General features: G+C 33.4%; 1 protein-coding gene and 1 long non-coding RNA gene across 3 annotated transcripts; both read right to left on the bottom strand.

The window, feature by feature from the left end:
• Nucleotides 1-136: 136 nt before the first annotated feature.
• LOC129573301 (uncharacterized) lies at nt 137-711 on the bottom strand. The gene is made up of 3 exons (XR_008688581.1): nt 640-711; nt 487-527; nt 137-197 (listed from the first exon to the last, which is right to left on the bottom strand). It is a non-coding gene; the product is annotated as an uncharacterized LOC129573301 (long non-coding RNA).
• Nucleotides 712-8505: 7794 nt separating this feature from the next.
• LOC129573288 (uncharacterized) lies at nt 8506-11295 on the bottom strand. Of its 2 annotated transcripts, XM_055453674.1 has the most exons (5): nt 9464-11295; nt 9312-9358; nt 9147-9238; nt 9004-9080; nt 8506-8709 (listed from the first exon to the last, which is right to left on the bottom strand). In XM_055453674.1, exons 1-5 carry the CDS (start codon nt 9627-9629, stop codon nt 8588-8590), a joined length of 504 nt encoding a protein of 167 aa, XP_055309649.1. In that variant the 5' UTR covers nt 9630-11295; the 3' UTR covers nt 8506-8587. The 2 variants fall into 2 exon arrangements, with proteins under 2 accessions (XP_055309649.1, XP_055309650.1); XM_055453675.1 differs by lacking the exon at nt 9004-9080.
• Between the last annotated feature and the right edge of the window lie 330 nt (nt 11296-11625).

The raw sequence follows: 11625 nt of genomic DNA, 5'->3' as shown, positions 1-11625 counted from the left end.
CAGCGACAATGCCTGGGATTATCAAAATTATCGCCTTTTTGGAATTGCAGCAACAGAAAATTTGCGTATGAATTTTTTTTATTTTTGTAGCATAGTGAGAATGAAACATTGAAAAGAAATTTAGCTTCAATCCTACCTTTTGTTATGGGTCCCTTTCCCTTGTCAACCGATCCACTTCCACCAGCACATTCAATTTGCTTCAAGTTGAAAAATAGGAACGCATATATGGTACTTAGTTTGGAACAACCAAATTGAATGAATTGAAATGTAAAATTAATGGATTTTTGAAACAAAAAAAAAACATTTGCCAATATAACATGGTGGATTGACATTGCTTTAAATTTGGGGTAATTAATCGCGTGGTATGTTTTTTTTTTGGTTTTCCTTCGTTTTCGAAAAGTCAATTTATATTGATAATGAAAAAATACTCTTCATGTCATCGATCGACACAATGCAAAATTTTTTTTAGAAAAAGTTGTAAGTTACCATGAATTGGTCTCCCAAAACCGCAACCAGAACCAAACAAACTAAACGGAGAGAAAATATTGATCAAAAGACAATGAGTGACTGAAATCTCAAGTATTGTCAAAAATGAAGATTTAAAAAAAATGAAGGAAAAAGAACTTAGAAGAGACTCACCCATCAATTGCTTGGACATGTTTATAGTCGAATCACTTGGAAAATAACTAAATTTCCACGATTTTGGTGCCTCATTTATAGTCAAAAATTAGATCTTGTAAACATGTCCTCATTATGACACGTGCAGCAGAAAAAAATTCCTTACGACTGAAATCGAAAACAAATTATTTGAACACATTTTTTAATTCGAGCTTCTTGCGTCAATTCTCGCGTTTTGTTATTTTGACAGGTGCAAATGTTTGAATATGTAAATGAACTCGTATTGACGCACAAATTTTTCTGGCTTATTTCAAAAACAAATTATTCTTAGAGAATTTGTTACTTGTGGTTCCTTGTTTTGAAAAATTCCAGTCGAATAATGAGTTCATTTATATATCAAAACACCTGTACCTGCACACAGAAAAGAATCCCCGGAAATTTTGGGTGTTCGCCGTAAAATTTGACATTTATATTTCTATATACATCATAAATTTCTATATACATTTTACCGGCAACACTTCAATTTTCCGGGCGATGACATATTTTCGAACATTTTATCAAATACTATGTATATTTTACCGCTTGAAATGACAGATGGCGCTAATTTCTGTTGGAATATTTGAAATTATGTCATCGCCCGGAAAATTCAAGTGTTGCCGGTAAAATGTATATAGAAATTTATATATAAATGTCAAATTTTACGGCGAACACCTAAAATTTCCGGGGATTCTTTTCTGTGTGTGTGTATTCCAACCACCAATAATTGGAAAAATAACAAAACGCGAGAATTGACGCAAGAAGCTCGAATTAAAAAATGTTTTCAAATAATTTGTTTTCGAATTCAATCATAAGCAATTCATGCTGTATGTGTCATGATTTCATGCATTTTCAGTTAAGTCGATTTTTAAATCGAATATTTGCGATACCTACATGAATCTCCGGGACTTCTTAGAGTCTTCGAGGAAGCCACATTTACCACTTTATCTATATATTATTGTGCGTGGCACATTTTTGTACACGATTAAAAACATACTTCCACTCAACCGATTTGGCTCGCACTTATACCAATCGAAAGGTAATGTAACGTAGATTTGCAGAAAAATACTAAACACTCAAAAATGTCAGTGCGTATTTGAGTTGAGCACGTTTATGTTAGCATGTGTTTTTGGATCCGTTCATTATTTTTTTTCAAGTTTTTCGATCGTTCGACACCAAAATTGTGGTTTTTCATACTTTTATGAGTTTGTAGTTCTATCCCAGAGAATTTGACATAGTTCATTTCATAATTCTTAGAAAAATATAGAACATCAAAAGTGCATTATAGGTAAATTCTATGAATGTGTTTCTAAAATTGAGTTGAAATAAAAGCGATTTGGATTTTTTTTGGATATTGTGTTCCAAAGTAAATTCAATCGATTTAAACTTGAAATGATGGATGTGGCAAAACATTCACACCACCACATAAATTGATTTTGAAAGTCAATTATTCAGGTTTGAAGTCTAAGTTTTAAGTCTGCTAGAAGTTTCATTTATTTTTCACAAACTAATCATTCAATGCGTTCAAAATTTGTCCAGGTTAAAAATCTAACATCTCAAACCTTTTGGAAGTTTTCAAAAAAAAATTCGGGAAATTTCAAGTTATTTTCAAACATAAGAAACTAATCCACGAAAAAATCTTATAAATTGAAAAAATATCAATTTTGGATCAGTATCAATAAGAATGCAGACACCAATATATATAATATAAAAAATATATATATAATATACCTCGACCATTCCACACGAAATCAGTTAAGAATTGGATCGACCAGGCCGCGCTAGCGTCCTATCTAAATACATTATAATGAATAAGTACAAACTAATACATATGCATTTATACTATGAATACGTTTCATGCTATGTGTTTTAATTTCATTTAATTTTGGAAATTGAAAAAAAATATTTCTCGACAAAATATATTTTAAAACATCATTGCAATAAAAAAAACTTCTAAGTAAAAATGAATATATTGATATTGAGTAAGGAAATTTGGTGAAATCGGTGAAATACTTGAATCAAACATAAACGTTTGAAAAACGTACGACGCGCGCCAAAGCATAAGTGATGTCAAAGTGTGTACAAAGAGTGAAGCAATAGTGCGTTTAATGCTATGTGCTATAGTGTCTCTGTTGATGTTGATCGCTGACGTTTATATAAAGGTGTCAAACGGACGGACAACGGACGGACATTTGCTGTCCGTCCGTCCTTTTACAAATTTGGGACGGACAAATTTTTTTGTCCGTCCGTTTGAAAACAACAACCTGTACGCTCAGTACAAATATTTGGTCTTAATGTCAAATCTCTGAATCTGAACGCGCTCCATGAAACATCACGCCTGCGTTTTGCGCTTTGATCGGATTCAGTGGAGACGGTCTACTCTTTGTGAAAGATGCGATATGTAATATTTCTTATTTTTTGAAAAAACCAATAAATTTAATTAAAATCCTGTTTTGTTATGATTTATTTTTGTTATAAATTATTATTGTTTATCAATATTTCACACAATTATGAATGATAATAAAAAAATCTGTGACAAAGCGGTCGTCAATTCTAAATCACATTGAATATAAATTGAATAGCTTGAACTGAAATGTTGACGTGCTTTTTTCTCCATCGGCCGCTCGCTTTGTAGTGAAATCCATTAAGATTTTCATAATTTCAGATATGAAAAATAAATTCGGAGCGATGGTCGTTGAATGTATTCAAATAAAGCGCAATGAAAATTGTAATTCAAAAAATAAACAAACCAAAAATGAAATACATCCTCTGAAAATGGTCTTGTGTATTTTTATTTGTAAAGGACAATTAGTTCTTAGTTTTCAGTCGAACATGCTCTGTTTACGCATACTGCATTGCACTGTATGTTTGTTTACATTCAGGAGAGTTCAAATGAGTTCATATCTTTACGACACAAGCCAGCTACTTTGACCACTTGTTAAAACGACTATTTTCGTCAATTTCTTGCTATTACTTGCACTTGAACCATTGCTAATATCAGACGGGGAAAATATTCTAATTTTAAAAGATTGTTTCAAACGGTGTAATATTTTAGAAAATGAATGGTAAGATTTTTTATAAAAACTGTGCCAGATTTTCAGATTGAATGTTGTATTGTGCAATAAAAATAATTTTCATCGTTTTGAATCAACTGAAATTTGTGATAAAGCTGTCATTTGTGTTAATTCATTTTGTCTGCGTTCTTGTTTCAATCTTAGCCATTTCTTTGTCACTAAAGAGGTGTACAGGGAGTAGAAATCGATGTTCATATGGATTGTGTGAAGAAAATATACATCTACAGATTCTCAGTCGAAACATGAGGCTAAAGATCCTGAAAAAACATCGAATTTTCGTACCAGCTTCATCTCACTTCTGTGCGCAACACAAAGATGCCTCATGGAACGATTATCAGACACCGATGTATAATTACTCGAAAGATCAAGTTGAAGAAATGGTCGATTTGCTATTAAATGATGAAAATCTACCAGAAATTCGAGCAACGTCTGATGACGAAATGCGCACCTGCACCGGATTGAGTCATGCTCAATTTGATATTCTGTTGTCTGAACTTCCAAGTTTAACAGCAACATACAAAAGCAAGGATATTGCCAAAGTTGTTCTAATGGCATTTTTGAAGCGAATGAGAACCGGTCATACGTATGATCAAATAAGATACAGCCTTGAAATTTTTGACAAAATATAATATTTTTATTATACATTGACATTTTTGGTCCCTTTGAAGCCACACAAAATGATGCATCAATCATGAAATTTGTGTTTGATAAACATGCTGACCCAATTATGAACAAGTCTAAGCCTGGAGACGTTTTATTGCTCGACCGAGGATTTCGCGATAATATAGCCATGCTTACACAACTCGGTTTTGTTGTTAAAATGCCAGAATTTGTGCATAAGGATGATGAAACCGGCCAACTTACGACTATGAAAGGTAATTCGTCGCGTTTAGTCACAGCAAATCGATTCAGTATTGAAGCGAGAAACGGGAACATAAAAACCATATGGCATGTATTTGACACTCGTTGGTGTGCATACGATCTCACGCATTTCATGGATGACTATCGAATCGGAGCGGCTCTCATCAACAAGTTTTTCAATAAAATTCATCCTAACAAAAACGATGCTGCTGAAATGGCTGATAGAATGCTGAACCTAGTGAATGTTCCAAATGAATTGCAAGCTATCATATCAAGCAATCAATTTCAACGCGAAATAAAAGAGTTTATTGTTGGCATATTGGATAATTTGGAATTTCCGAGAATGACTGAAGACGAACTGAAGAGAATTTCTCTGGGAAATTATCAAATTAAATTGATGTCATCGTATTGTGTTGAACACATGAAAAATTCAGACGATCAATTTTCATTTTATGTATGGAACGAAGATAAACATTCAATTTTCTTCCGCGATGTTATCGCAAGAAACGGCATTGTCAATCCGATTTTAATTTTGGTTGACCTACATTCTCGTTTTCGCAATAGAAAACAATACCGAGTGTATGTTTTGGCTGACGCAGCTATCAATGGCTCTGAAGCTATCCATGGATATACTTGTGAATGCCGACATGGACTACGAACCGTTGGATGCTGTGGTCATATAATGGCCGTGATTGGATATTTGGGATTCTTTCAACATAATATTGAATCATTAAAAGAAGTATCAGCATTTTTGAATGATTTGTTCGAAGAATAATTGCTAAAAAAATGTTATAATTTGTCAAGAGTAATTTCAGAAACTGTAATACAATCATTTGTCAAAGATATTTGTTTAAATAAAATTCAAAAATAGAGGCAAATTCCTTTGGTGTTGACAGATATGCTTTAATATTTAAAGTGGTGTTGTTGTTGAATTGTCACAAATATATGCATTCAGAATACGTCATTCGCACTGTAAACATTGAAATCTTCCGCCAAAGTTGTTGTCCAACAAAACGAAACAAAACAAGCACCGAAATGAGTGAAGATAAACGTCGAGGTAAGAAATGTGGATTAGAAAGATGAACATTATTTTTGTATTGAAGCATCATTAAAAAATTATTCATATTTGTTTATCAGTGACTCGTCAACTCACAAAAGATGCAGAAAATGCTTTATTCTACGATGAAGCATACCGCTTGCCGGAATGTTCCGTGCATTTGCGCATTCTAACACCGCAGCAAATCGCTAATTTATGTCGTCCGAATCGTCCAAGGAGAACGCGCCCGCGCGTCATACAAGTGTCGAATGAAGTCAATGTTCAATCAATTGACCATGAAAGTGTGTATTTGAAATTGAATAATTAATTTCAAAATTTCATATACTGTGAATCAAAAGAAATTATGTTTTGAATTCATTCGTTCTAGCGCATTTGCACGTACAACGGATCGCAAAGGAACATGACTATAGTGCGCCGCCGCAGTGAACGCGTTACGTGTCATTCCGAGAAATCGATGAAAAAAATACAGTTATTTCGTTAAAAACTTGAAATAATAAATAAAAATCTACATTTCAAAATTTAAATTTGAATTCTAATGTTCGTTGTTTCAATTTCATACCATGAGATTTTCAAGCTCACAAAAGCTAGTCATAGTAGCCTTGCAATTTCAAAGATGGCGCCAAAATGATTCAAAAAAAATAACAAACGTTCAACTTCGAAATAAAGTCAATGCATTTGTTCATTTTTCTTTACAAATAAATACAAAAAAAAATGCAACGAAAACATATTTTTTTCTATGTTGAACCATTTAATTTGATTTTTTAAAGAAGAAAAAACAAAAAACTTGTGTGTTGCATTGCGTGTGCGTTCATTTTTGTCTTTTGATTTGCAATAAACGCGTTCTGAGTGACATATTGACATTGTATCGATTGTACACACTAAGACGCGTCTGTTCTCCCGCTCGAACATTTATAGTAAACAAAAACGCACTACACGTATCTTTGTACAAAATTAGCATACGCTCAAAATATCGTATTTTACCATCTAATTAAAACCGACAAAAAAGTGTTCAATTTCGCCGAAAAGTGTTTAAACTCAAAATATGAACACAATTTGTGTTATTTGTTTTGATTCAGGTGGATTGAATCGTGTTACACCATGTAACCATACTTTCCATAACCATTGCATTTCACGTTGGCTTTGGATGTAAGTATATTTTGTTATATTTTGTTCTTCGTTTTTCTTTACAACGCTTCTTTCTCTTCGTTTTCTTATATTTAACAAAAAAAAAGTCAACTGTGTCAAAATAATTTCATATCTTATTTCATCTCATTTCGTTTCATTCATTTACTTTTTTCCTCAGCAAACCACGTTGCCCAATGTGTAATCTCAGAACTCGTCGCCGTGATCTCATCAATTATGTTCCACCAGTCGTTGTTGCTGCACCTGTTGCCGTTGCTACTGTGGTCGTGCCTGTTATCGAAATCTCAGATGATGACGAAAATAACGACAACAACGACAACAATGCACAACGAAACCGACCAAATCGTCGTCGTCCACGAGAATTCGAAATGAATGGACCAGAATGGTGGTTTTTATTTCCAAGGGATCGCCGCAATGTTCAACGTTTTGGTTTCGAACGAAAATCATGTGTCATTTGCCAAAAAATATTCGTAACAAGTGACAACAAGGCATTGTGTGCCAATTGCACACGAATCTTTGATTAAAAACAAACAATTTGTTTTTTTTTTGCTTCAAATGAGATGAAATCTTAATCCGAGTAATGTTTAACATTGATTAAAAATAAACAATAACAAAGTCATGTCGAACATTTCATTTGAGTTTTTTTATTTCGGAGCATAATATATATTGATTGAAATACATCTATAAAAGTGCACAACAGATGGTGCTGATGCCCAAGTACAACTAACTTTGCGTCTCCACACATACGTAGTGAAGAGCGCGTTCAGAATAAACTGTTTGACATTTGGGATTGAAATCTAACAAGTTGTTTAGGACGGACAAATTTTTTTGTCCGTCCGTTTGAAAATTTAGCACGGACGGACGGGCATTTCTTACAGAAGGACGGACAAAGGTATATGTTCGTTTGACTCCTGACGATATTTTTAATAAAACAATATCAGAAATGAATTCCTCGTCGAAAACTAAGTTATAATAGCTTATTGGATGTTCTAAAAGTTAGATTTGCGGGCTTTTTTGGACGATCAAAATATCAAACGGACGGACAAAAAATTGTGTCCGTCCTAAATTTGTAAAAGGACGGACGGACGGACAAACGAGTGTCCGTTTGACACCTTTACGTTTATAGTGGTAGGGATCGACCCTCTGTGAATTGGCTGAAAATTTGCATGGAGTTTTGTTTTCGGTAGAAAACGAGAAAACCAAAATCTAAGGATTGTAAGTGTAAATTTTGCCCACATTTTCGAGTTCACCCAGTGTAAATTTTTCGAAAAATTGAAAAAATCGAAAAAAAGGTCTTGCGCCAACTGAAATCTAACTAAGAAGTAGTTGACACATTGCCAAGACTCTGGTACCGTTGGAAAGGGAATCAATAGGGCTACAAAAACTGCTTAGTAACCCACTCCCTTCGACCCCATTGGGGCTCCCAAAAATGGGTTCAATTTATAGAAAGTAAAAAACACGGTGTTTTTTAACATGTTTTTTTCGCATCAAAAGATGGCCCATGTCGCGCCGCTTCAGATTAGAAATTCAAATTCCGTGTATTGACCATTCAATTTTTTGTATTTGGCCTCGGAAAGTAGATCATCAAAGGAATGGAATCGTTAATCCGGTTAATGCTCGAATTCATAGGATTTGCTTCCAAACATCGACAATAAAAAAAACAGCAATTTGCTGTCAGAAAAAAAGTCAGAGTAAACAAAACTGGCTAGATTTAAATTTGAGTTATTGTGTCAATGTAATATCCACAGAAATTTGAACATATTTTATTTTTCGATCTATTGACTACATTTTCTGGTTCTTAACAAATATCTGCATCGATCGACGCTGGTGCATAAGACACAACTGCTGAACTCTTCTTAGTCACGCCAATCATTTCCAAGAATACCATCATGGCAAAGTAAAAGTAAACAATACTGATCACTGAAATTGAAATAATTGACAAGAATTAACACCTGGAATTAAAATCATTCTTTTTTCTTAATATTAAGAAGATCTCAAACTTTTGAGCTTTAAGGTTTCTTCATTTTCTAAGAGCTCAAATGTGATCGAAAATAATCCTGTGTATTTCATATGGAAAATGTCACTTGAAATCACAATTGTGCTCGTAGGTAATAGAACCCAAATTCCTTTGGGTGCATCACATTCGATTCTCAATGGAAGCCGTTTTCGATTTGATTTCAAAAGCCTCAATGAGTTGATGAATCTTCGAGTTACCTATTGCACAAAAGCCCCCAATAGGTGTGAATACAATCGTTAAAATCCCTCCAACAATGCTGCTACTAGAGAACAATCTGCCGTTTGAAGAATGTGCATTCAGTTTATAATGAAAACAAAATATAAGTTTAATGACAAATTACTTGATTAGAAACCAGACAAATGTCCAACATAGGCAGTAGAAAAATTGGATAATCCAACAAATCAGAGCCGGCACTAGCAACAGAGATCTTTCCTATAAAATAAAATATATTTACCATTTAATTTATTGTGTTTAAAATAATAAGATCAGTTTTGAGTTAACTTACATAAATAATTCCAATTTGCCATAAAATACACATGATCAAAGTTATGACTGAAATGATTCAAATACGTATTGAACGGAATAATGCTTTATTTGCTTTGGACAAAATTGTTCAACGTTATGCTAGATCTAGATAAGATAAGATATTGAACATACCGAACATCCAAAAAATGACATTAAATAAAACACTCAGGGTGTTGGCACCATATGCTAGGAAAAAAACTATACCAATTGTGTTGAATATAACTCCGATAGCACCCAATAATTGGCCATAACGTTTATAGCCATCGGCTGCTTGCTCACGTTCATTTGCATTTTCCATTTCGAGCTAACTTTTGAGTGTCAATAATTTACTAACACTTCCAACGAATATTCTCAGCAGTTTTTATAAATTTGGTATTAATAAACACATTAATCCATTTGTGAAAAAAAAAAAACATTGAGAAACTTTTCATGCACGACAAATCCCGAGGTTATCTGAACATTAACAACAATTTGCTATCGATTTCTCCGTTGGTAATACGATACACGTACATGAGTATGGTCAAATATTATAGGCTTATATGCCGACGTTATAACTTTGGAATCAGGTTTGTTTTAGTTGAATCTAAGATTTGATTGCATGGATTTCTCTCCCGATTTTAATTGATTGAAAAATCGTATTTTGTATGAATCGTACAGCAGAATCAGTGACAGTTAGTCATTAGCGGTGATATCTCAATATATTTTGGTAAAATTATAATTCAATTAAAAGAACTAATTTTGATACTTAAATACATATATCATAAAAACTAATTAAAATGTACAATTGTACATACAACACAACACAACAGTTATTGCGTCTGCCCGATTTTTTGAATCTCGTTTCTTAACGAAATGCTCAAAATCTGAGATTGAAGAACTGTTCTTCAGCCGACAGTCAATCGAAAACTGAGACGGATAGAGTTAGTCAATATCAAATGATAATAAATCGTTATCTTTTTGATAAGTGTTTTTGGCTATTATTGAATTGTTTTATCAAGTTCCGTAGATTTTTTGATAACAAATGTTTTGACATTTTCATTCATTTTAATTCGGTCATTACAAATGAACCGTTGCGACAAATCATTCGAACCGCCTGAATGTATGCAAATTTCATGATTGTCAGAGCAATCGTGTGCATGATTTCTGTGTTAACAAAGCAGTTTATCTAAAAATCCGTTTGATGACACCTTTGAAAATACCATACACAATCTACTTCTTCAATGAGTCATGGTTGGTTGTTGATAATTTGATTAGAAATTCGTATTTCATGTGGTGATAACACCAACGAACTGGCCACACAAATCAAGCGTGACTCCACACTTAACTTCTAAATGTGACACCTAGCTAAGTGTGAGCATTCATCGTAATAAGCGACAAAGAGAATGAACACAAGTGCGCGTGTGTTATTGTGTAGACTGATGTGATGCTTATGAATGTAGCGACTAATGCACACGCACTTGTGTTCATTCTCTTTGTCGCTTTTTGGTACGATGAATGCTCACACTTAGCTAGGTGTCACATTTAGAAGATAAGTGTGGAGTCGCGCTTGGGAATATACTGTATTAAAATCGAAAGAAGAAATATTTTTTTTCGATTTTCGGCTGAGTTCATATGTTCTGAAGCCCAAATTTTCAGTTAGGGTAAAAAAATTCATGAATCATGATAGCGTCAAAAAATTCCATTTTATCTAGTGTCACATGTAAAAATTTCATTTTATCTAGTGTAAACTGCCTCTCCGAAATTTTTGGAAGAGCAAAAAAAGATCGTCACTCAAAATGAAGGCGATACTCTGGATGGATCAAATAAATTACGTTGTGAGGTCAAAAAGCATGATTGGCAAATTGAAGAATTGCGTTTGCAAAATTCAGGTCTGTGCTTAGTTTTTAAACGAATTTCATTTTGCAAATGATGTTATTGTTAGTGTAATGCTACCCCTTCGTTTCAGATCACAAATTGAAATGTAACTCCCTTCAGAGCTAAAAGAGACCGTTCGATTTGGGACCAAGATTTGAGTATTACCGATTTTGGACCAATTTTCTTGACTCGTCCCGATATCGAACGAACGGGCAGACATATTTGAAAAAGACAATTGATTTGAATTCTACAATTTATCTACATTTTTTTGAAAACATTCTCCGTTCGAAAAAACATTTGATTCATGTAAAATGCGTTTTTTGACCAAGATTTGAGTAACCCAATTTTGTAGCGGTTTTTCGATAGCCGATTACTCAAAAAAAAAGTTCCTACATAAAAAAAGAAAAAACACTACATTAAACAACATAAAATCTACAATT

The sequence above is a fragment of the Sitodiplosis mosellana genome, unplaced genomic scaffold (assembly GCF_009176505.1).
Source record: "Sitodiplosis mosellana isolate CC-2019 unplaced genomic scaffold, AAFC_SMos_1.0 Smas_scaffold_6056, whole genome shotgun sequence".
NCBI lineage: Eukaryota > Metazoa > Arthropoda > Insecta > Diptera > Cecidomyiidae > Sitodiplosis > Sitodiplosis mosellana.
The sequence above is the reverse complement of the archived record's forward strand: the minus strand, read 5'-3'. Positions and strand labels throughout refer to the sequence as shown.